Below are 26,894 nucleotides of genomic sequence, written 5' to 3'. Positions count from 1 at the left end.
CATATGCATGTACGAGCTGCCAATATGAATTGTGTGAATTCCAGTGGTTCTGCGTATGAGTTAAGTGCTCTTGTATTTTTATTTAAAAATGACCTTGCACAATATAAGGATGAATGGTAAAATTCATGCTAATAATTTAGATTTTTAATTTTTCTTTACTCAGAATGACATTAAATAGCAATAAAAATCAATCCATGACAAATTGAGAGAGAGATTGTCGAAGGAAAAAAAAAAGCTTTATATGTTAGTACCGTTAGTGGCACATTCCCTGCTTTTTGACAACATACCCCACCAATGACGCAGGCAGCACTGCTCCTGAGCACCAGGATGGGCGGGGCAGCGTCGGCTTTCCTGCGACACTTCAAACCGTGGGGTTGGAAATAAGTGGCTGTTCTCGGGGCGGGGGTGGGCTCATCTCTCCTTTTTAGTCTGTTTCCTTTTTCTTAACATAAACACAAGTATACACATGCACGCACGCACACACACACACACACACACACACCCCAATGGACACGAGTAGAACTAAGAACATGGCTGTCAATGAAGTCTAACCTGATTCAGGTTCTGGTTCCGGAACCTCAGAAGCTTCAGGCTCCTCGGCTAAGAGCCCCCCGGTCTCCTCAAGGGCCTCAGACACTTCAGGAATGTCATTCTCCTCACCTTCAATATCCCCATAAGCCTCAAGGTCAGCGTCGTCGACCCCTAGAGAAAATGAGAAGAAACAAATTATTGTTCAGATTAGGTCAGAAATATTAATTGGGTGCGAGGCACTCTGGTAAGTGCTGAGACCCACACAAAGAGTAAAGAGTGGCGCCCTGTCCTCTGGCACAGGGGGTTTCAGGAGGGAGAGACACATTTTCCATATATTCTACCTATTAAAATGTAGTGGTAAAGGATGATAGCCATATACTCAGAGTGCTATGGGAGCACCAGCCTAAGGGCTCATTTAAAACAAGAAATGTTCTCAGTAGCCCTAAGTATTGTAACAGTAAAAAGATGGCAACGGCTCAAATGTCCATTCAAAGAGGGAATGGCTAGAACTGCATGCACTGTCTGATATGTAGCCACTGCATGATGTGGCTATTGAGCCCTTAAAATGTGGCTAGTCCAAATTGAGGTGCATCATAGCATAACATACACAATGGATTTCAAAGATTTAGAATGAAACATTGAATGTAGTCCTGGCCAGTGTGGCTCAGTTGGTTGGTTGGGTGTCGTCCTGTGCATCGAAAGGTTGCTGGTTAGATTCCCAGTCAGGGCACATACCTGGGTTGTGATGTTTCCCTCTCACATCCATGTTTCTTTCTTTTTTTTAAAAAAATTTTTTTATTGATTTCAGAGAGGAAGGAAGAGGGAGAGAGAGAAACATCAATGATGTGAGAGAATCATTGGCTGCATCCTGCATGTCCCCTTCTGGGGATCAAGCCCATAACCCGGGCTTTTGCCCTGACCAGAAATGAACTGTGACCTCCTAGTTCATAGGTCAATGCCCAACCACTGAGCTATACCAGCAGGACTCTTCTTTCTTTTTTAATCCTCCCCCATCACCATCTATCTCCTCCATGCCCTCTTCCACCTCCATCCCACCCTCCGGCAATCACCACACTATTGTCCATGTCCATCACATCAATGTTTCTCTATTTCTCTCCCTCTCCTTTCCTCTCTAAAAGTCAATAAAAGAATCTTGTAAAAAAGATATTAAAAACTGAATGTAAACTAAAGCATACAAAATTTTTGCATTCATGTCAAAATAGTATTTTGGATATTGCGTATTAAATGTAATTCATTTAACCTGTTTATTTTTTACATTTTATTTGGCTACTAGAAAATTTAAAGTTACATATGTGGCTTGCATTATGCAGCACTGGGATAGACTCTATATTTTCTTTTAGCTAATAACGAATAATAGAGTACGCTAATCCATATGTTAAATGGAAATTTAGAAAGCATAACTTCAAATTTTCTGTAGTTGCTGATGACCATTCTCAGAAATATATGCATGGAAATCTTTCAAGAAAAAGATGGGGTGAATGGTGGAGTCAGAAAATCCATCTTCCAATTCCTTTACTATATTATGAAACTGACTGAAAAACAAGGTAATTTATATGCAAAGATGCTGTGAAAAAATAAATGAACGTGACTTCTGGATTCTTGTGGGACTTCCTTCCTCCCAGTGAGTGCCTTCCAAGAATCACATGGTAGTGGCGTGTGATACCTCTGGAACCGGAATTTTCATCTAGATTTTCATCACCAGATTTGGGTGATGAAGTCCCCAGAGAAAAGTATCCTGAAGTGTCCTTAGATCTCAAGGTCTGACCGGGACCGCAGAGCCAGTGGCTTCCAAATATGTGACTTAGAATGTGGTGAATCTTTTGTGTTACACGGAGAGTTTGATCGTGATACACAAGAGGAAGAAGCATAATTTGCTAAAACCTACCAGGGTTTGGGTTGGAAGTTAAGTACTCTACACCAGAAACTCAAAATGTCTTTCAATTAAATTCTTTCTTTTGGTTAAAAAAAAAAAAAGTAAAAAGCTCTAATACTTTTTTTCTAGTACCCTCGTGGATAATCTGAGTTCCTTCCCCTCTGAAATCAATAAAGTTACTGTACAGTTGTTAAAACAATAGTCATGTATTATCCTAATTTCTGGAGTCAGGGATTTGGGAGTGACTTATCGGTGGTTCTGACCCTGGGTCTCTCAGGAAGTCGTCAGAAAGATGTTAATCAGGGCCACCGTCACTTGAAGGTGTGTGTGGGGCCAGAGGATCCACCTCCAACGTGGCTCCTTAAGTCAGAACAAGGTCCCTGGGGAGCAGAGATAAGCCCTGCCTGAATTCCTGACCCGCAGAATTTGTGTATAATAAAAAGGGGGTTGTTTTACAGTTTTGGGGTGGCTTTTTCACAGCAATGGAAAACTGAAACAGATACTCCTCACGCTTTTGAGCCATGGATTCCTTTGGCAGTCTGATAAAGCTTATGGATACCTTTTTAGATTAATGCTTTCAATCTCATAAAACAAAATACATAAGAAGTCAACTACATTGAAGTAAGTCATCAAGATTTCAAAAATAACTTGTGCTATTAGAAAATAGTGCACCTTTACTAATTCATTAAACAACAAGAACCAGAAGCTGGCTTAACAACTAGCATAATTTGGGAATCAGAATAAGCATAAACAAGATATATAAAACTGTAATGTGATGTCTTCATTTCTATTGGTGACAAAGTTAAATTATCACTAATACTACTGTGGTCTGTTACCTATATGAATTACTAGTTGAAGGAAAAACTAAATTTTAGTTAAAGGTTAGTTAAAATAAAGTTGTAATTATTTTTTTCAATCAGTTTCATAGACTCCTGAATTTTAACCATAGATTCCAAGTTAAGAACTGTAATCTTAAAAGAAACTCTTTAATGTGCATGAGTAGGCATCTGTGTCAGGAGTCTTTTTTCTGTGATCCATTACTCCATTGACCATATAATTTTTATCCAAATTGGAACATATTGAGAATGAAAGCGGGTCAAATAAATACTTCAGGACCAGAGCCATAAAGCTGGACTCTCATGGGCAAATAAAGAAATGTGGTCACCCTTTCTATAATTCACCAAAATACTGAGGTTGCTTGCAATAATAAAACAAAATTAAATAACACATTATTAGCCATATCAATCTATGTTTGCCTTTTGTTTTCACATTCAGAGCTGCCAATAGCTTTTGATTTTCTTCTTCTATTCTCAATGCCTCTTCTTTGATTTTTCTGAAATTAAAAAAAGTTCAAAATTTAATTATCTCTGGAAATTCAGACATCTCACAAAATTACAGAATTTAAGGCTGAGTGGTAAAAATGAAGAGAAAACCATTCATAAAATTCATTATATTTTTACTTCATAATGTAAATGTTTAATTTTTTCATATAGAGGTCAGTTAATTTTCAGGGTTTGTTTTTTTTTTTTTTTTAAGACAATTTGGAATGTTGCACTTTGAAAAGCTGTATTTATTAGGAAACCTTTTTTTAAAAAAATATTTTTTTATTGATTTCAGAGAGGAAGGAAGAAACATCAATGATGAGAGAGAATCATTGATCAGCTGCCTTCTGCACGCCACATACCGGGGATCAAGCCGGCAACCCAGGTATGTGCCCTGACCAGTAATCGAACAGTGACCTCCTGGTTCATAGGTCAACCCTCAACCACTGAGCTATGCCAGTCAAGCATATTAGGAAACCTTTAAAAATTAATAAAGTACTCTCTAGTTGAAAAAGCAAATATGAGAAATTGTACCACTTTTTCCTTCTGATTAAATAAGAAATGTTCACATTATAATTTTAAATGAAAAAGTGTAATATAAAACTATGTATAATAGAATTTTAAATTTGTGTTTTAAATGTATGTAAACAATGATGAAAACATTAGGAGAAAACTAATCAAATTATTAATATTAGTTACCTGGATGATGGCATTATGAGTTTTAAATTTTATTTAATTTTCTTGCATTTAATTTTTTTTCTATATTAAATAAATTGAAAATTTGTAAGTTGATCTTTGTAGTCAGAGCAATTATGTGAAATTTAAAGAGATTTAGAATATGGAAACTTCAGTATCTGGAGGGAATCTGTTTCTCATTATAATGGAAGCACTAAACCTGCTTAATGGTGAAGACAGGTATAAAAAAGTTAGTGAAATGGTGCAGAAAGGCAATATTTATTAAAAATGAAAATGTGTATACTTTTGACTTAGAAAGTTTATATCTAGGAATTTACCCTTCAGGAATCAGCTTGCTATTGCACAAGGAAACATGTATAAGAATGTGGCATTCTTTTAAAAATGATTGCATCTTTAAAAAATAACATTAAGAACAACTGTTCCAAGTATTTAATAGGGGACTAGGTAATAAGGGACTAGGTAAATAAAGTAGAGCCCGTTCATATCAGCAACATACTCTAGGACAGTCTTTTGTTATTATTGTTGCTAGTCCTCACCTGAGGATATTTTTTGCATTGATTTCTAGAGAGAGAGTGGAGGGGAGGGAGGAGAGCAAGAGAGCATCAATGTGAGAGAGCCAGGTTGGGGATCGAGCCTGATGCAACCCAGGTATGTGCCCTTGTCTGGAAACTGAACCTGCCACTCTTCAGTGCAAGGGCCAATGCTCTGGGCCACAATGGCCAGGGCTGGGGCAGTCTTGAGGGCATGAGTGGGGAGGTGGCGGGCCATGAGGGGATAAGGACACATACATAATACCTTAATCAACAAAGAAAAAAAAAAGACTGTTCTATAGGCCTGTCATTCTCTTACATTCAGCATTCTTTACATCCCTTTCCCCTTCCTTTGAAAATCTAGTCACATATATTCTCTTCAAAAAACATTACCACACAGCCCAGCCAGTGTGGTTCAGTGTTTGAGCATCAACCTATGAACCAGGAGGTCATGGTTCTATTCTCCATCAGGGCACCTGTCCAGGTTGGGGGCTCAATCCCCAGTTTTGGGGTGTGCAGGAGGCTGCCGATCAATGATTCCTCTTATCATTGATGTTTCTATCTCTCTTTCCTTCTCCCTTCCTCTCTGAAATCAATAAAAACATATTTTAAAAAACAACATAACCGATGAGAAACCAAGATGGCGGCATAGGTAAACACCGGAAATTGCAGCCTCGCACAACTAAAAGACAACTAAAAGACAAAAATACAACTAAAAGACAAAACGGACATCATCCAGAACCACAGGAAGGCTGGCTGAGTGGAAATTCTACAACTAGAAGGAAAGAGAAAAGCACACTGAGACTCAGAAGAAGTAAAGTGCAGAGGTACGGAGGCGCACGTGGAAAGGGCTGGCAACTGAGGACACGGTTGTCTTTTTCAATCGGGAGGGAGTAACAAACTCCCAACTGCTCTGAACTCCAGTTCCAGGCGAGTCTCTGGGGACATAAGGGGAGAAACTGGACTGTCTAGCATTGGTTGGAACTCGAGGGCGGCTTTCTCTCAGAGGTGCTTGCAGCGATTACCGCGGGACACTGAGACCCGGGGCCTCTTAGAGCAGGGCCGAGGATCAGCCATAGCTGTTTGCTCCACTCTGTTGATTTCCTGAGACCCCCGCGCCACCCAAGCTGTGCTCAGAGGCTTTTGCATATTAAAGGCCTTACACTTTGCAATCTGAAAATTTCCTAACAAACTGCAGCTGGGTCAGAGAGACCCAGAACTTCCAAAAGAAGGCCCAAGGCCCCACAGCAGCTTGCATTGCTTCACAGCTGGGCCTCATCTGGGCACCTCCAAACCCCAAACAAAGAAGAAGAATCTGTAGATCTCTCTGTAGCTCCTGCTGGGTAGCCTCAGGCAGAGGCTAAATTAGCACCTCCTTGGAGATCCAAGAGCCAGTGTACCCAGTGGTCATTGGGACCATCCAATTATAACTCCTCAGATCATAAGGGACACACTCAGGGGGCAGACTCAGTGAGTACTAAAGCCTCACTGAAGCAAGTCTTGCCTCGGAAGGGTGTCTCCAGCACAGAAGTTCTCCCACCACAGACACAGCTGATTCTCACAGCCAATTGGCCTGGAGGTCAATTCCTCCCAGTGATACCTACAACAATCAAGGCTTAACTACAACAAGAATGTGCACAAAGCCCACAAAGGGGTACACCAAGAGTGTCCACCTCAGATAATTGGGGAAGCTGAGCCACTGGGCCCTATAGGACACCTAGCACACAAAGCCACTCTATCAACCCAGGGAAGCAGCCAAAATGCAGAGACAAAGAAACAGGTCACAAATGACAGAAATGGAGGAAAGCAAACTACTGGATGTAGAGTTCAAAACCACGGTTCTAAGGTTTTTCAAGAATTTTCTAGAAACCGCTGATAAATTTAGTGAGATCCTCAAGAAATCTAGTGAGACCCTCGATGTTGTGATAAAGGACCAACTAGAAATTAAGCATACACTGACTGAAATAGAGAATATTATACAGAGATCCAACAGCAGACTAGAGGATCGCAAGAATCAAGTCAAAGATTTGAAATACGAAGAAGCAAAAAACACCCAACTGGAAAAGCAAAAAGAAAAAAGAATACAAATATACGAAGATAGTGTAAGGAGCCTCTGGGACAACTTTAAGCATACCAACATCTGAATTATGGGGGTGCCAGAAGAAGAGAGAGAGCAAGATATTGAAAACCTATTTGAAGAAATAATGACAGAAAACTTCCCCTACCTGGTGAAAGAAATAGACTTACAAGTCCAGGAAGCACAGAGAACCCCAGACAAAAGGAATCCAAACAGGACCACACCAAGACACATCATAATTAAAATGCCAAGAGCAAAAGACAAAGAGAGAATCTTAAAAGCAGCAAGAGAAAAACAGTTAGTTACCTACAGGGGCATACCCATATGATTGTCAGCTGATTTCTCAACAGAAACTATGCAGGCCAAAAGGGAGTGGCAAGAAATATTCAAAGTGATGAATAGCAAGAACCTACAACCAAGATTACTTTACCCAGCAAAGCTATCATTCAGAATTGAAGGTCAGATAAAGAGCTTCACACATAAGAAAAAGCTAAAGGAGTTCATCACCACCAAACCAGGATTATATGAAATGCTGAAAGGTATCCTTTAAGAAGAGGAAGAGGAAGAAAAAGGTAAAGATACAAATTATGAACAACAAATATGCATCTATCAATAAGTGAATCTAAAAATCAAGTGAAGAAAAAATCTGATGAACAGAATAAACTGATGAATATAATAGAATCAGGGGCATAGAAAGGAAATGGACTGACAATTCTCGGGGGAAAGGGGTGTGGGGGGTGCGAGAAGAGACTGAACAAAAATCGTCCACCTATGGATGAGGACAGAGGTGGGGGTAAGGACAGAGGCTGGGGTGGGAACCGGGTGGAGGGGAGCTATGGGGGGAAAAAAGAGGAACAAATGTAATAATCTGAACAACAGAGATTTAATTAAAAAACAAAACAAAACAAAAACCCCCCAAAACAACATTACCGCACCTCTTCTCCCAACAGGTATATTTCTTGTTATCCAGCCTACAGTCTTAGTGAAATCTGAGTTCTCCTTGTTTGTGACCAGACCTCTGAGATGGCTGGGTCTTGTTTCTACCCTCCTTTCCCATTTTAACTGTGTGATCGGCAGTTCAAACAGGGCTCTTTTGTGAGAGTCCCCTTATCCAAAACCTAGATGAGGAATGTTGCTGCTAAGAACCTGACACCTGACAAGAACGAAGAAGAATTTGCTGCCCGTTATTAGACACTTCGATAAACCAGACATACGAGTCAAAAACTAATGGTGATGACAGACATTATCCTGCATTTGACGGGCACATTTGGAAACTGATGCTGGAAAAGCTGTAGAATTCTGCATGTCTTTAGATATCTGGCTTCAAGAGGAAATTCTTAATTAAGCCTGTTAAGTTTATTTGTTTCCTAACCAACTTGCAAGGCATTTACATGAGACTCTGACCATTTTTGTGTGTGTTCCATTTCAGATTTCATTTTCTGCATAATATGAAAAAGAAGTTGACTTTTGAAATACTTATGTTGAAGTTTAAAAGGTGATATATAGAAACATAGAAAAGTCTGCTTCTGTCTGGGTAAGTCTTTGATATCAAGAACTTTATAAAGATATAAAAATGTAGAATCAAAAGAAGTAAAAATTGACTATAGAGATAGCTCAGAAAATTCCATATGCTAATAGAAAGGTGAAGGTAGATAGTTGTGAGAAAGTGGAGATCTCTTTTCCCTTTTAAGAGAGTATAGATGTATGGATTTTTTGTCTATTTAAAATGTAGCAGACCTCAGTCTAGAAATCACATAAACTTTGTTTTATTCTTATGTTGACATCTTCATCTGTTCTCAAATATTTGACTATTTCTCATACACTGGAAAGAAATTAGGTAATCTCTTAAGTCCTAAATATTGTAGCTCCATTTGAAACAAAAAATTTTAGATGCTATAAATAAATGTAAATCAGTTTGTAATTATTCTCTGAATTAATAATACTTTTTACTCCACATATCAAATAATGTCATTAATTAATCTAACTAAATTATACTTTGTATATTTTTGTATTAAGTTCCTAAAGAAATGGTTAACTTAGATCAGTGATTTTCAACCAGTGTGCTGCAAGAATTTAAAAAAAATGCAATACCCAACTAAGTCAGGGGCACTGACCTCTTTTCCCCTAGATTGTTAAATAAAAAAATAATAATAGCCAACACAACAGCAGTCTGGTGCGAATGATTAAATATTTTACCTATTTTTTGTCAGATCAGCAAAACATATATTTTTTGGTGTGCTGCAGAATTTTAGTAATTAATTTGTGTGTGACATGAAATGAAAAAGGTTGAAAATTGCTGATGTAGATGAACAATGAACCCTGAAGAAAATCCTCTGACACACACTTATTAGTTACATGCCTCCTACCCCCCAGTATCCTAGATAACATTTTCATATTTTAAGAGTTTAAAGAGCTCTCCTAAATCCCAGTTCAAATTGCTAATATCTGAAGGGGAAAAGGAAATAGCATTTGAGAAAGCTCCTACAGGTGGATTAACATAAAGAAATTTAGTTCTTAAATGTCTTGGCTTTTGTGACTGGGAAGTAAGAAACCCAGGGGTAAAACTTAAAGTATTTAACAGCATATTTCAGCAAGGAAGAACAATTAGCAAATCAAGTCACTGTTCCTAATTATACTTTAGTCCCGATTCTGAAGAACTTATAGTTTATTAAAGTTTAGTCTTGACCCCAGTCATGAAGAGCTAGATATGAGTTCACATTCCTAAACCTTTTTCATCGCAACCTGATTGGAGAATAAACTCAATGTTAAACCTGTGTAGTAAGTAACTAGCCTTTTGTTTTCCTTATTAGAACTTAGTTGGGCTTTGGATTTTAGTCATATCACACAAGTGTATTTTCATTTGCTTTTTAGCATGTTATTTTTTCAATTTATGGATTCTAGTTAGCGAAGTTTTTTAAATCACAGATAAATATGGTAAAAAGAAAAAAAATCCTATCTGTTCATTTATTTATTTTTTTTGCAGTGTCTCTTGAGAGTAGATATTTGATTTAGGATAAATTTGATTTGGCACCATGAAAACATCCACAACTCTGTACTTTACAGATTCTGGAAGTATTTGTGAAATCACTGTTTTTCTTGGAATTATTTACAACTAGAGGCCTGATGCATGAAATTCATGCATGGGTAGGGTCCCTAGGCCTGGTTGGCGATCAGAGCCAATCAGGTTCCCCGCCTTCCCGCCTCCTCCTTCCCTTGCTCCCTCAGCACCCCACTGCCGCCACTGGTCGCCGCCATGTCCTGTGCCGCTCCCTGGTGGTCAGCGCATGTCATAGTGAGTGATTGAACTCTTGGTCTCCCAGTTGAATTCCCGAGGGGACAATTTGCATATTAGCCTTTTATTACATAGGAAGGATTGGATCAATTAGATCACCATTTTGATATTAAGGAAATTTCATATACAAATTATGAGTAGATACTTAACAGCTTCATAAAAGATTCATTAACCTGTTTTACTATGCCAGGCAAATTTACCTTAATGCTTCTTCCTCTCTTTTTTTCTTTCTTACTTCATCTAGTAATCTCTCGAATATCTTAGCATCAATTTCAGCTTTATTCTTGAAATACAATCTATTAAGTAAATATTTTCCTGAAATATAAACAGAATAATATTAATTTTGAAAATCTATAAAGTATAGTGAGATACATTTTGAAAATTGACAAAAATGAATTCTGCCTATATCCAAATATATTTTTCTTTAAGCATTTATTTAAGTAGAGCCCAGATTCTTGAAAATACTAAAAGACCACCTTAAATCATTTTTAAAATATATATATTGGCATGTCATAAATAACAAAAACATGAAAAAATATAATATATTTCCCTCCTAAAATGCATATGACAGAATATTCTTGGCCTCCTTGTCAAAGATTAGTTGACCATGTATATGTGGGTTTATTGCTGGGCTCTTTATTCAGTTCCCTTTGCCTATGCATCTGGTTTGATGCCAGTACCACACTGTTTTGATTATTATAGCTTTGTACAAAGTAACAGAATAATTAAAATTTAGTTCTGCTGTCTTTATGTGCTTAATATGTCCCATTTGAGATGAAGAAGGACTAATAAATGGTCTTTGCCCTCAGCCTAATATACATCCTATATAATAAAACCCTAATATACAAATGGACTGAACTGTGGAATGACTGGTCGCTATGATGCACACTGACCACCAGGGAACAGACGCTCAACACAGGAGCTGCCCCCTGGTGGTCAGTGCGCTCCAACAGGGGGAGCACCGCTCAGCCAGAAGCCAGGTTCACGGTTGGCGAGCGCAGTGGTGGTGGTGGGATCCTCTCCTGCCTCTGCGGTAGTGCTAAGGATCCCTCGGGGGATGTCTGCCTGCTGGCTTAGGCCCGCTCTCTCCTTAGGACCCCCTCCCCAGTGCATGAATCTCTTGCACTGGGCCTCTGGTATATATATATATATATATATATATATATATATATATATATATATTTCATTTAGAATTTATAGTGCTGACTGAGAGGGGGGTGTTAAATTCTCAGCTCCAAAGCATAATTACAAGGGCTTGCTGGGATCTCCAGTGCCCTACTACTCTATCCTGGTCACCTACTCCATGGATGGCTGCCTCATTTTGTGTACCCCTCAGGGCATAAAGCGATTGCTGGAGTGGTATTTGTATCTAGTGAGGGTGGAGAGTTTTCCACTTTATATTTTAACTAAAAATATTACCAGCAATAAAAACTTCACTTTCAAATTTATATGATAAATTTTTACCAACCGTTGGTTTCTGTATCTGACAAATAGATTACTAAATCTGGTGTAATTCCTTTCTCCACTAAGGTTGTCCACAGTTCTTTTGTAACAGGGCAGTTGTCCACTATCCATCCTCCAGATTTGGGGGCACCAGAAAACCTGTTCTTGGTTTGTTCAACTACCTGTAAAAAAATGACACACTGATATTACCATCATAGCTAGACAAGTCAAGGATACTACCTTGATACATCACTTTCTGTGAACCTTAACTATCTTCTGAGTTCTTCTGACTTTCAGAAAAAAAAGAGAGCTACTTAATTTTAAAAGAGAAACTATAAGCAAGTCTTTAGAAAAAAAATTTAAACACTTTGAAATGTGTAACATAAGAGAATCAGTAAGTAAAAAAGTGATAGGGAAGAAATATAAGTGAAATAAATCCGAAAAAGACAAATACTGTATGATTTCACTTATATGTGGAACTTAAAAGAACTAAACTCATAGAAAGTGAGAATAGATTGGTGGTTGCCAGAGGTTAAGGTGAGGGTGGGGGGAAATATGTGAAGGGAGTTAAAAAGTATAAACTACCAGTTATAAAATGAGTAAGTCCTGGGGATGTAATGTACAACAAGGTGACCATAATTAACAATATTGCAGTGTACATTTCAAAGTTGCTAAGAGAGTGGGTCTTAAAAGTTATTACTACACACAGACAAAAAAGTATGTGAGGTGATGGACGTTAACTAAACTTATTGTGATAATCATTTTGCACATCTAATCTAATAAAAGAGAAACATGCAAATTGACCACACCTCCGCTATGCCCCAAGCCATGCCCACCAGCCAATCAGAGATGGCGGGCGGCAGCCATGGAGCTGGAGCAAGCAGGAGGCTTGGTTGCCCTGACGATGGAGGAAGCCAAGCTTCCTGCCTGCCCTGGCTGGCTGTGGCCTCCGCTCAAGGCAACAAAGTTTCAATTATAGAAGATAAATAAGTCCAAGATACCTGCTTCCAGCCAGCCTCCACTGGGAGCGTGGGTAGCTGGGGGCCGTGGCCAGCCTGCAAACAGCCATAAGCCCCTCACCCAGGCTGGCCAGGCACCTCAGCGGGGACTCCCTCCCTGAAGGGGCTGTGGCCAGCCTGCAAACAGCCGTCAGCCCTTCACCCAGGCTGGCCAGGCACTCCAGTGGGGACCCTCACCCTGAAGGCGGTGTGGCCAGCCTGAAAATGGCCCTCAGTCCCTCAGCCCCTCACCCAGGTTGGCCAGGCACCCCAGCAGGACCCCCACCCTGATCCAGGACACCCTTCAGGGCAAACCAGCCGGCCCCCACCCATGCACCAGGCCTCTATCCTATATAATAAAAGGGTAATATGCAAATTGACCCTAACTGCAGAAAGACCGGGAATGACAGGTCACTATGACATACACTGACCATCAGGGGGCAGACGCTCAATGCAGGAGCTGCCCCCTGGTGGTCAGCGCGCTCTCATAGGGGGAGCTCTGCTCAGTCACAAGCCAGGCTGAGGGCTGCCAGTACAGCGGTGGTGGTGGGAGCCTCTCCCACCTCCTCAGCAGCGCTAAGGATGTCCAACTGCAGCTTAGGCCTGCTCCCTGCTGGCAAATGGACATCCCCCGAGGGCTGCCGGGCTGCCAGAGGGATGTCTGACTGCCAGCTTAGGCCCAATCCCCTGGGGTGTGGGCCTCAGCCAGCTGGTGGTCATCCCCTGAGGGGTCCCAGACTGCGAGAGGGCACAGGCAGGTCTGAGGGACCTTCCCCCCACCCCGAGTGCACAAATTTTTGTGCACCAGGCCTCTAGTCCTATATAATAAAAGGCTAATATGCAAATTTCCCCCTCGATGGGGAGTTCAACCAGGGTGCAAGATTGGCCAACTGCTCGTGGCCCCACACCCCAGCCGACCCTGCCCCCTATTGGCCCTCCCACCCCCCCCCCCAATCAGAGGCGGGCTGGCCGGACCCCACCCATGCACGAATTTGTGTACCGGGCCTCTAGTATATATACTAGTATATATCAAACCATTATGTTATACACCTTAAACTAATACATTATATGTCAATTATTTATCAATAAATATGGAAAAAATAGAAATGATTCATAAAAATTTTACTATCCAAGTTTCAAAGATAAGAAAATTAAACCAATATCAACATATAGTTTCCCCATCTCACTTTTTTGGAAAAAAATTTAATGATTTTATTGTATTTTATCTAATGAGTAATGAGTAAGTCTTAATTTGTTTAATCATCTTCTTACTGTTAAACATTTATATAATTTATAATTTTATTATAACATTGAGCTCATGTGATGAATATCTGTATATATAAATTTTTGTCCAAATATATATTTCTTTAGGTTAGATTCCTAGAAAATGTGTTTTTAGGTCAAAGAGAATAAGAAATAAACTTTTTTTTAAAAAACATTTTTATTGATTTTTTTACAGAGAGGAAGGGAGAGGGATAGAGAGTTAGAAACATCGATGAGAGAGAAACATCGATCAGCTGCCTCCTGCACACCCCCCACCGGGGATGTGCCCGCAACCAAGGTACATGCCCTTGACTGGAATCAAACCTGGGACCCTTCAGTCCCCAGGCCAACACTCTATTCACTGTGCCAAACTGGTCAGGGCAGGAATAAACTTTTTAAAAAGTTTAAAAGTCTTTATTATTGAGAGTGTTACAGATGTCCCCTCTTTTCCCCCCTCATTGCCCTCCTCCACTGGGGTCCTGCTCCAGCCTTCACCACCCTATTGACTGCGTTCATGGGTTATGCATATGGATATGGGCAATAGGGTAGTGAAGATCTGGAGAGGTGGGTGGGGGCTGGGAAGAGGGGTGGTCCAAGGGAAGAATAGGAGACATCTGTAATACTATCAACAATAAAAAAATATATTAAATAAAAAAGGTGACATGTAATACTTTCAACAATAAAGAATTTAAAATAAAAAGAATTAATCTCAAAGCTATGAAATGATATAGCATAATTGTTGATAAATAAAAATTACCAAAGAGCCTCAGCAATTATAAACTGAGGTACATTACACATAACAATGTTGACTATAAAATGCACATGAATTTGAAAGCTACAGATTTTAATACTGTCAAATGAGACTAAATTAATTATACATATACTAGGTTGACATTTTCTCCGTTTCTGTTAAATTAATGATATAAATGAACAGCCTAGATTTCTTACCTCTTCCAGGACTTCCTCTAAGATTTCAGCATACTTTTCATATGGATGTTCAAAGTTCATATCCTTTGTCATTTTCGACAACTCATTTATTACAGAAAGAACCTCTGGGTGATCTGCAGTTACCTCTTCTGTTGAGTCTAACATAAAACAAGTTAATAAGCTAACGCTATTCATACTTTTAGCAGACAATTCTATTTGTAACAGAGCATGATTGCTAATACCTGACCCCACAAAGTGCTATCTTTGTGTTATCATTCACATGCTAGAAGAAAGGGGAAATAGACTTGGAAGGAAATGTCAGGTCAGGAATCACAAAAAATCAGAGCAGTGGTTTAGAGCCAATACATCAGAATAAAAGTGAATGAGGCAAGAAGTCACAGGAGTCAAAACCAGAAAGCCAGGGAGAAGGGGCAGGCACCAAACGATTCCAGAAAACAGAAGTATCTAGGGAACTTCTAGATGAATACTTCCAACTTCAAGCATGAGACTACACGGGTCAATAAGAGGACAGGAAATGGGCAAGTTCAAGGGACAGAAGAAAGGGTGACACAGGCTGGCTTCTCAAGTGTTACACTTGATTCTTGCCCTCGTGGCATCCGAGTGTCTCCTTACACGGCTGAGTTGGCTCACAGGCAGCAGCATGATTTGAGTGAGACAGGTGGTTGGCAGCTTGGCCTGACTCCTCTCCCTCTGTCTTTCCAGGGGTGCCTCCTGAGCTGCTGCCTCAAGGCTCCCTGCATCAGAGTCGCCCGCCGGAGCCCAGTGGATCCCAGCCCAGAAAACCTCCAAAGGGCCTTTGAAGAGCAGCTGCCTGCTGCCCGCCCTGCCATGAAGTGAGACGTCTGTTCTCAGTGATGGAGAAGCAAGAACCCATGGTCTTGGGAAGGGGGCTGGTGAGGCAGATGTAGCCAGTAAAGGTACTAAATGTGCTAAAAGCTGCTAGTTTTCCACTCAATATCCATCCATTCTCCTCTTCCTTAGTAACTTCCCTGATTTTGTTGGGGTCAGCAATGTGCCCAGCTAGAAACACTGCATCGTCCAACTTCCCTCATAACTTGGATGGCCCATAATTAAGATGCAAGCAGAATTACTGGGTGAGCCTCTCTGTAATCTCTTTAAAGAGGAGTCACTCAGCTGGGGGGAGTGCCCGTTTGTGCTCTTTGCCTTTCTCTCTTCCTGTGAGGCACACTGATGTGATGGCTGGAGCTCCAGCAGCCATATTGTGAACTGTATGGTAGCCACATGCCAGGGATGGCAGGACAGACAGACAGATCTCCTGTCTTCCCAGTGTTCTTTTTCACCAAAACAATATAACACATCATATTTTTCTGTGTTCCTGCATATCTGTTTATAATAGTGTAGCCTTTAAGATATAGTAAGTTGCATATCAATGATTTTTTTTAAAAAATGACATATTTCTGCTTCCAAATTCTGAAGGAATTATTGTAATTTTTAGATCCACAATCTAAGAGAACCAAATTACCCAAATATTAATTTACCTTTTTTAAAATCCAAGTTTAGATCTTGACTGTCTTGTAAACTCATTTTAATTACAGGTGGTTCACTAGGTTCTCTTTCATCTGTGAGTAAAACATTGTTCAAACCGAAAGAACAATAACAAAAAAAAGTTAAAAAAAAAAACAACCTAAAAAAACCCCTAAAGAACATTATTAAATTGTAGGTGATTCCCAAACAAGATCATGGGTCTTGGTATCCAGGATTTATGTTCCTAATTTTTGTTGTAGTTGTAGTTAATCCTCACCAGAGGATATTTTTTCATTGATTTTTTTAGAAAGAGCAGAAGAGAGAGGGGAAGACAGAGAGAAACATCGATGAGAGAGAAACACATCAGTTGGTTGCCTCCTGCATGAGCCCAAATCAGGATCCAGGTTGGGGAGGAGCCTGCAACCGAGGGACCTGCCCTTGACCTGGACTGAACCGGGATCCCTTCGGTCCACAGGCTGACACTCGTTCCATTGATCCAAACTAGCTAAGACTATGTTCCTAAATCTTTAATGATTAAAATAATAACCATAACAATAAAACAGGTAAACATATCTACCAGCAGTAGAAAATAAAGATGATTTAATTAACCAATAATAAAATCAAGAGGAATTTCAGTTTCCAATAATGTCAGTGAATCTAAATTGAAATAAATATTTATCAACTCCCTTCCAGAGATCAAGGCTGTGTTTATCTCAGATGCATGGGTCAGAGAGGGTGCGTTTTTACAAGGGAACCTTGGCAGTATTGACATCCCTCCAGCAGTGGGTAGAGGCACTGATGTCTGCTTCTACCTCGGACTGCCTCCCCCAAGGAAGGAACGGACAGTATGGGGGTGGGGCTCACTTACTGTATTAGCTGGCAACTAACTCCCAGAAGTCACTTGGCCAAAGTTTTAAGATGTGTGTGTATGTGTGTGTGTTAGGGGAGGAAGAGGGCCATACCTAACTTTTTGACAGTACCAGGTTCAATTCCTACTAAGCTTGAAATATACACCAGACAAACACACGTCTGTCTGATTCAGGAGCAGGAACCAAACAGAAGATATCAGCTCTACATTATAGAACAAAAGAAATAGTAGATATACTTAAGAACTACCCACAAAAGCTTGGATGAATTTAAGAAAAAAGGAGTGTAAGTATATATTACACCTCTGGTTGAGAGGAAGACTTTTTAAACCTGAAAGTAAATGGAATTAATCAACAAAGGGAAAGTGATGATTTGGCCACGAAAATATAAAACATTCCTCTACTTCAAAAACAGCAAGGTGATTTAAAAGACAAACCACCCAATTTTGAAAAAGAATATGAAAAATAAGTGACTAATATAGAAAGCGTATAACTCAGCGGTTCTCAACCTGTGGGTCGCGACCCCTTTGGCAGTCGAACGACCCTTTCACAGGGGTCGCCTAAGACCATCCTGCATATAAGATATTTACATTATGATTCATAACAGTAGCAACATTACAGTTATGAAGTAGCAATGAAATTAATTTTATGGTTGGGTCTCAACATGAGGAGCTGTAATTAAAGGGCCAGAAGGTTGAGAACCACTGATATAACTGATACAATTTATAAAAATGGGCAAAGAGAAAATGGTCACCTCAGAAAAGAAGAAATATAAATGGTTAACAAATATTAAACTTCAGAAAGAATTTAAAAATTAAAATAGTATCTAAAAAGAGAAAATACTGAGGAAACAATGACATGTACTTTGTATATTACTGAGGGGAACATAAGTTGGAACAACTTTTATGCAAAGTAATTTGACTCTGGTTCATACTCACTGAACCAGTTACTCCACTTATGTCAACTTGCAGGTGAAACTTTATGTAAAAAAATTAATTGCAACATTACTTTTAGGAGCAAAAGAATCAGAAAAATTAGCAGTTTCCAACATAAAGAACTAGTTAGAACTATTACCTATAAATAGTGAAATCGTGCAGCAATTGAAAATGAGGGTTAAAATATCTCCTAATGAAATAATGTAATTAAATGTTACATTATAAATCCAAAAAGGTGAAAATAGTTTACACTGTATGCTTTCAATTATGTTAAGATATTCACGGAGCCAGGCTGTGGTGGCTCAGTGGATTGAGTGTCATCCCATGGACCAAGAGGTCCAAGTTTCGATTCTCTGTCAAAACACAGGCCCAGGTTGTGGGCTCAACCCCGAGTAGGGGGCATGCAGGAGACAGCAGATCAATGATTCTCTCTCATCATTGATGTTTCTATCTCTCTCTCTCTTCCTCTCTGAAATGAATTAAAAAATATATATTAACAAAAAAGATATGCATGGAAAAACTTTATCGGGGTAAATAGCACCAAATGATAACACTTCACAGCTAAAACTCTGTGTTTATGATGGTTAGATTTGAACACAATAAAGGAAGTAGAAAACTTTTATGAAATTATTTATTATCCTATCTAATAAAAGACAAATAGGGTAATTAACCATACCTCCGACACGCTTCCCATTGGCTAATCAGGGCGATATGCAAATTAACTTCCAACCAAGATGGGGGCCGGCAGCCACGCTGCTGAAGTGAACAGGAGGCTTGCTTGCTCCAGTGATGGAGGAAGCCAAGGTTCCCCACCTAACGCAGCCTGGCTCTAAGCTGCACTCTAAGCAACAATGTTGCAATTATAGAAGCTAAACAAACCCCAGATACCTGCTTTCAGCAGCAGAGGCCTCAGAGCTGGAGCTGCAACAGTGTTTCAATTATAGAAGCTAAACAAACCCCAGATACCTGCTTTAAGCAGCAGAGGCCTCAAGCTGGAGCCGGCCTCAGAGCTAAAGCCCGCTCTCAGCTCCAGTGACAGCCATAGACGGTAAATAAATCCCAGAATTAAAAAAAAAAGAAGAAGAAGAAAAGGAGAGGTTGGGAGCTTCAGTCACCCACCAGCCTGAAAACGGCCCTCAGCCCCTCACTCAGACTGGCCAGGCACCCCAGTGGGGACCCCCACCCTGAAGGGGGTGTGACCAGCTGCAAACAGCCATCATCCCCTCATCCAGGCTGGCCAGGCACCCAAGCGGGACCCCCACCCTGATCTGGGACACCCTTCAGGGCAAACCAGCCGGCCCCCACCCATGTACCAGGCCTCTATCCTATATAGTAAAAGGGTAATATGCAAACTGACCCTAACAGCAGAAAGCCTGGGAATGACTGGTCACTATGACACACACTGACCACCAGGGGGCAGACTCTCAATGCAGGAGCTGCCCTCTGGTGGTCAGGGCGCGCTCACATGGGAGGAGCTCTGCTCAGCCACAAGCCAGTCAGATGGCTGCCAGTACAGTGGTGGTGGTGGGAGCCTCTCCTGCCTCCTCAGCAGCCCTAAGGATGTCCGACTGCAGTTTAGGCCTGCTCCCCAGTGGCAAATGGACATCCCCCGAGGGCTGCCGGGCTGCCAGAGGGATGTCTGACTGCCATCTTAGGCCCAATCCCCCAGGGAGCAGGCCTAAGCCAGCAAGTGGTCATCCCCTAAGAGGTCCCAGACTGTGAGAGGGCACAGGCCTGGCTGAGGGACCCCCGCCTCCCCCCGAGTGCACACATTTTTGTACACCGGGCCTCTAGTCTATATATATATAAAGCTAATATGCAAAGTGTCCCTTCAAGAGTTCAACTGGGACAACGGGAGTTCAATTGCTTGCTATGACATGCACTGACCACTGGGGGCAGCGTAGAACATGGCAGGCAACCAGTGGTGGCAGGGCGCTGAGGGAGCGAGGGAAGGTGGTGTTGGGAAGGTGGAGGGAGGGAGGGAACCACGTGGGTGGCAAGGGAAGGAGGAGGCGGGGAGGCAGGGAGGCAGGGAACCTGATCGGCCTTGATCACCAGCCAGGCCTAGGGACCCTACCTGTGCACAAATTTTGTGAACCAGGCCTCTAGTTACATAATAATAATTGTGTTATGTTTAGAAACATTTTGAGAAATTTGGGGCGGTTCTAATCATAATAGACTCCTCAGTTTCTGTATTTTCTTCTTCATCCCAGTAAATCTAGTTTGGTTCTACAGCTTAAATCTGTAACAAAGAAGCTAAGTCTGTTTTTTCCTGAATGTTCCAATTTTGGGGGTATTTTAAGCTTCAATCTAAACATGAGAAAATATGAAATAAAATGAAAGTTAGACCCATAAGCATGGCATTAACAGTTCATTTTGTTACCATCTTGATCAGTTTTAACAGTTGGATCACTATCCAACTTCATTTTGACTTCTTCATTGTCCTCTACAGTGCTTGCTCTTTGGGATTCCGGAATGAGCCCTGCAGTGGAAGAATAACATGCTTTATCAGCTAACCTGTTTATATTAGAAACATTTTGGCTAATACAGCAGTAGCAATATATTTCTTTACCATCGACATCAAGTGAAGAGCGTGCCTCTTCGAAGCCTTTACTATACTCCTTCATTTTAAGTTCTCTTTCCTTGTCTTTTAAAGCTGAAAGATAGTAATTGGCTGTGTTAGCAGAAGGTAGCTTGGAGTAAGGAGACAGGAATAATGATTCACTTCTCTGCTTTAAAGTCAGACAGACTTGGGTGTGAGTGCTGACTCAGTCAGCATGGCTTTGATCTCCTTGTCTCAATTTCTACTTTGCACAATGAACACCATCCAACCCAAGGCAATGTTGTGAGGATTAAATACAAGAATGGATGATGGCAATTTAGAAAATGCTTGGCTTTCAGGAAGCCTGCTCCATGCTAGCTGCCATCTTCTGTATTAGTCTATAATTTTCTATGTTTGAAAACCTCAATACTCTCCACTTGTGAATTTTTCTTAATATATTGGAGTAACATTCACTAGCAAAAGTATTATCATTTTTTAAATTTTAAGAAAGGTTAACCCGCCGAAACCGGTTTGGCTCAGTGGATAGAGCGTCGGCCTGCGGACTGAAAGGTCCCAGGTTCGATTCCGGTCAAGGGCATGTACCTGGGTTGCAGGCACATCCCTGGTGTGGGGTGTGCAGGAGGCAGCTGATCGATGTTTCTCTCTCATCGATGTTTCTAACTCTCTATCTCTCTCCCTTTCTCTCTGTAAAAAAATCAATAATATATATATATATTTTTAAAAAAAGGTTAACCCTATTAGATTTAGAATAATTAGTGAATTTCAAAAGAAGCTTTTAAGTTTGTAGCATATGAGAGATAACATCTATTTTTATATTCTGGTGAAAAAAGGCAATTTGTGAAATGCTTTAAAATCTATGATTTTATGCCATAATGTAATGTGAAAGGAATCACTATAGATTTTGAGAGACATTACATCACTGTTCTTCCTCTAGGACCCTGGTTAACTTCCTCTTTTGATCTAGATTTCTGTTAAATGTCTCCTCTTCAGTGAGGTCTTCCTTAGTCACCCTAATACCCCAGCACTCCTACCCCAATCACCACCTACCCCATTACTGTGTTATATATTTTTTCTACCAGTTTGTGGGGTTTTTTTTTGCCCCTCTACCCCCTTCAATGTGTAACCACCATGAAGACAGGAGCTTCATGTGTCTTGTTCACCTCTTGTAGGTCAGTGCCCAACACAAAGTAGGTACTCTAGAATTTGTTGAAGGCTTTAATGAATTCATTTTTGCCCAGCCTCAAATAGGTTGAATAGCAAGCCATCTTAGTAGTCTGGGTAAATAGTCTCAAGCTTTGTTTTGTGACTTCTCTATGCGTATATATTTTTTAATTTTGGTTTTCATTTTGAAGATGGTATACTAAAAATATAAATTCATTCTGCGTCATCTGGATGATCATCTGGATGGCATGCAATTTCAATGCTGGTCTTTTTGTTGTTATTTTTTATAATCCCTTAGGCACCATGTTGGACTCTCATTTGTTTATAGGCTAATGAAAAAGAAGAGAAGCAGATTTATTAGGCAATGCTGTATTCTTGCGTAGCAAAAGCTCACACTGCCATGTAAGAAGTAGTAATTTCCTTGCTCCTTAAATCGTTTCAAGCATAAAAATGATGGGAAACTTCTCAATTTATCTAAAAAGCTACTGAAACCTTGATAGTAAAATCTGAAAATAGAGCACACAAAAAAGAAAATGTTATATACAACCACACTTGTAAGTGTAGAAAAAATATCCTAGATTAAAAATCAAGAGAAAAAAATATCTTGTAAGAATAATATACCATGACCAAGTAAGGTTTATTTCAGAACTATCAGAATGGCTTAATGTTGGAAAATACATTAGCATAATTAAGAAATCAATAGGTCAGAAGATTAAAAACTTCATGATTACCTTGATAAATGCCAAGAAGGCACTTGGTAATCAACATCCATTCCAGATGAAAATACTTAATAACCTTAGGAAGAAACATTGGAAAGGACCCATTTGAAGAGGCCCTCTGTCACTCCCACTATTTAATAACATCCTTCTAGAATTCCTAGCACATAATTAGTCAAGAAAGGAAATAAGCACGAATAACGGGAAAGGAGGAGTTGAAACTATACCTCTTCTCTAAATGATATAACTGATTATTTGCAAAACTCCAGAGACTCCACTAAAAAATCTGTAAGAACCAGCAAGTAAATTTAATAAGGTGGACAGTTACAAACAAATGTTAAATGTTTTCTAATATACTGGTAGTAATGAACTAGAAAATGAATAGAAAAATTATCTCATTCAATAGTAACAAAATATCTAGGAATAAAATTAAGAAAAGTGTATATTTTTGTTAAAGAAGGATACAAATATTAGACAAAAAAGATATTTCATCTGTCTCTATGAGAAGATTTAATAATAAAGATGCTAATTATTGTCAGCTTATTGTTTAATGGAAAACAATTTCTTCCACTGGGATTTGTTGTAGAACTTGACAAAATTATACATATATCCCAAAGCCTGGCACACACTAAGCACTCATTTTATGGAATAAGTGAAAGAATACCCAGGAATAATTTCAAAACAAAATGTTTTGAGGAGAAACTTATATTTCTAGATTAAAATGCGTCATAAAGTTTTAATAACTATATTCTATATTAAAGGTTGTAATAGAAAGAGGAAAAGAATAGAAAATTCAGAATTTTACAATGAGCTTAATATTAATAAGATGGCATTTCAAATCTGTAGTAAAAATATGTATAATTTAGTGAATGTTATTTATAAAATTGGCCCACCACCATTTGGAAATAATTAACTTAAATCTTCATCTAACATATAATTTATTACAATAATTACATATTAATTAGAAAGAATTATTTTTAAAGAATGCAATTTTACATATACCATAGAATCACAATTAATTATTAGCAATATGAATAGAAAAAAGAGAAGGCTAAAGAATGTATCCAGCCCTAACCGGTTTGGCTCAGTGGATAGAGCATCGGCCTGCGGACTCAAGGGTCCCAGGTTCGATTCTGGTCAAGGGCATATACCTTGGTTGCAGGCACATCCCCAGTGGGGAGTGTGCAGGAGGCAGCTGATTGATGTTTCTCTCTCATCGATGTTTCTAACTATCCCTCTCCCTTCTTCTCTGTAAAAAATCAATAAAATATATTTAAAAATAAAAGAATGCATCCAATTCTTAACAGGATAGCTCTGGGGTATCACTGCTCTTTCCAGTTTTCTGCGAGCCCTTGAGAGACATAGAGGATAGGAGCACAGATTTGATTTGAATCCCAGAAGATCTGAATCCCAATCACTTGCTGGCTGTCAACTGTGGGCAAATACCTTAACCCCCCTAATCCTTAGGTTCTTCATGTACTGAAAGTGGAGATAAAAATACCTACCTCATAGGCCTGTTATGAGAATTAAGTAGGGGAATGCATGCAATGCATTGAGCATAGCCTCAATGTACAGAAAATGCCCAATAAATAAGATCCAATGTGACTTTTGTAATGAGAAAAACTTTATTAGAAAAAGAATATTTGGAATCGAGGCAGTGATGGCTCTACTAGAGTACAGTACATTGCCACAGCTTCTGGAAATCCAAACAGTGGTGGCTAAATTTAGTCTAAAACACTGGAGCTAATCTCAAATTTTGTTTCCAGGTCTTTGAAAGTGAGAAATATCCCACGTATTATATAGCAAGTGCTGCATTGTGGGTATTCCACTAAGCGAGATGTTTAGATATTAAGCGACTTCCATGTGTTCCAATGTGACTAGTTACAAGGGTGCCACCTATAGACATAAATTCTACCAAAACCAATCAATGAATTTCAAAAAGAGCCATGAAATGAAAAATCTCATTCTTCCTTAAGAAAAACAGAAAATAAAAAACCCCGCCCTAACTGGTTTGGCTCAGTGGATAGACCATCGGCCTGCGGACTGAAGGGTCCCAGGTTCAATTCCGGTCAAGGGCATGTACCTTGGTTGCGGGCATATCCCCAGTGAGGAGTATGCACGAGGCAGCTGATCGATGTTTCCCTCTCATTGATGTTTCTAACTCTCTATCCCTCTCCACCCCTCTCTGTAAAAAATCAATAAAATATATATTAAAAAAGAAAATAAAAAACCCCAAACCTTGTGTCTATTCTTAAATATATAATAAGAAGTGAGGTATAGGAAGAAGCAGATGGTCAGGAGAAAGAACACTGGAACTTTGGGAACCAGGTTTTAAGTCTCAGCTATGCTACTATCTGGGTGAGTTTCAGGAAGCCATTTAACCTTCAACCATCTCAGTTTTCTCATCTGTAAAGTTACGTTAATTGATCTTAAGGCTTCTTTTAGTTTCACTGCTTTATGGCCTTTCGAATTTAAAATTAATAGTTCCCAAATAGGACAATCTGATTTATAATCAGAGCTAACATACAAGCTTAAAACAGCAACGATAGCAGCAACAACTCAAACTCCAGGAGTCAGGTGGAGGGTGGTGTCATGTCTGGTGTAGATAAAGGTATAAATTATGCTCAGTCTCTGGCCAGCAGGCAGACTCATAAAAGCAATGCAATCTAAATCTGGAAGCTCTTTCTGTTTCCTTTCCTTAGAAGTCTAGAATTGAAATCTTTTCTGTTTATGAATCAAGTTGATGTAGACTCATTTATTCAACCACTTATTAAGGTGTAAGGTACCAGAGATATCAAGATGAGCAAACCAAGTCCTTGCCAGCAGGTAACCAGGCTTAATTGTTAACCCAACCTTAAAAAACACATTTAAAAAAGACAGATCAGAGGAGAAACCAAGATGGTGGCATAGGTAAACACCAGAAATTGCTGCCTCACACAACCACTTCAAAAAAACAACTAAAAGACAAAACGGAAATCATCCAGAACCACAGGAAGGCTGGCTGAGTGGAAATTCTACAACTAGAAGGAAAGAGAAAAGCATACCAAGACTCAGAGGAGGTGCGGAAGTAAAGTGCAGAGGTACGGAGGTACATGTGGAGAGGGCTAGCGGCTGAGGACATGGTTGTCTTTTTCAATGGGTAGGGAGTCTCAAGCTCTGAGCTCCAGTTCCGGGCGAGTCTCTGGGGACCCAGACTCATACGGGAGAAACTGGACTGTCTGGGATTGGTCGGAACTCGAGGGTAGCTTTCTCTCGGAGGTGCTTGCAGCGATTGCCGGGACACTGGGAAGCGGGGCCTCTGAGGGCAGGCATAGCTGCTTGCTCTGCCCTGTTGATCCCCTGGGACCCCCGCCTCGCCCAAGCTGTGTGTCTGCTTTTGCATATGAAAGGCCTGGCCCTTTGCAATCAGAAAATTACCTAACAAACTGCAGCTGGCCCAAGGCCCCAGGGCAACTTGCATTGCTTCACAGCTGAGCTCCTGCTGGGTAGCCTCAGGCAGAGGCTAGATTAGCACCTCCTTAGAGATCCAGGAGCCAGTGTGCCCGGAGGTCAGAGTGGGACCATCCAGATTGCAGCTCCTCGGATCCATAAAGGACACACTCAGGGGGCAGACTCAGTGAGCACCAAAGCCCCACTGAAGCAAGTCTTGCCCCAGAAGGGTGTCTCCAGCACAGAAGTTCTCCCACCGTAGACACAGCTGATTCTCACAGCCAATTGGCCTGGAAGTCAATTCCTCCCAGTGATACCTACAACAATCAAGGCTTAACTACAACAAGAATGTGCACAAAGCCCACAGTGGGGTGCACCAAGAGTGTCCACCTCAGGTAATTGGGGAGGCTGAGCCACTGAGCCCTAGTGATGAATGCCAAGAACCAACAACCAAGATTACTTTATCCAGCAAAGCTATCATTCAGAATTAAAGGCCAGATAAAGAGCTTCACAGATAAGAAAAAGTTAAAGGAGTTCATCACCACCAAACCAGTATTATATGAAATGCTGAAAGGTATCCTTTAAGAAGATGACGAAGAAGAAAAAGGTAAAGATACAAATTATGAACAACAAATACACATCTATCAACAAGTGAATCTAAAAATTAAGTGAATAAATAATCTGATGAACAGAATAAACTGGTGATTATAATAGAATCAGGGGCATAGAAAGGGAGTGGACTGAC

General features: G+C 40.1%; 1 protein-coding gene across 1 annotated transcript in view; it reads right to left on the bottom strand.

The window, feature by feature from the left end:
- AK9 (adenylate kinase 9) overlaps window positions 1–26,894 on the bottom strand; it is a 109,649-nt gene that overhangs the window by 43,257 nt on the left and 39,498 nt on the right. Inside the window, exons 14-22 of the mRNA XM_059699755.1 lie at window positions 20,853–20,936; window positions 20,664–20,762; window positions 19,094–19,121; window positions 16,494–16,639; window positions 14,995–15,131; window positions 11,811–11,967; window positions 10,543–10,657; window positions 3,682–3,758; window positions 553–702 (exon numbers count right to left, since the gene is read on the bottom strand). Coding sequence (XP_059555738.1) covers window positions 553–702; window positions 3,682–3,758; window positions 10,543–10,657; window positions 11,811–11,967; window positions 14,995–15,131; window positions 16,494–16,639; window positions 19,094–19,121; window positions 20,664–20,762; window positions 20,853–20,936 — 993 coding nt within the window. The remainder of the gene's footprint in view (window positions 1–552; window positions 703–3,681; window positions 3,759–10,542; window positions 10,658–11,810; window positions 11,968–14,994; window positions 15,132–16,493; window positions 16,640–19,093; window positions 19,122–20,663; window positions 20,763–20,852; window positions 20,937–26,894) is intronic.

Source organism: Myotis daubentonii, chromosome 6 (assembly GCF_963259705.1).
Source record: "Myotis daubentonii chromosome 6, mMyoDau2.1, whole genome shotgun sequence".
Taxonomy (NCBI): domain Eukaryota; kingdom Metazoa; phylum Chordata; class Mammalia; order Chiroptera; family Vespertilionidae; genus Myotis; species Myotis daubentonii.
This window is presented reverse-complemented; position numbering and strand designations above follow the sequence as displayed.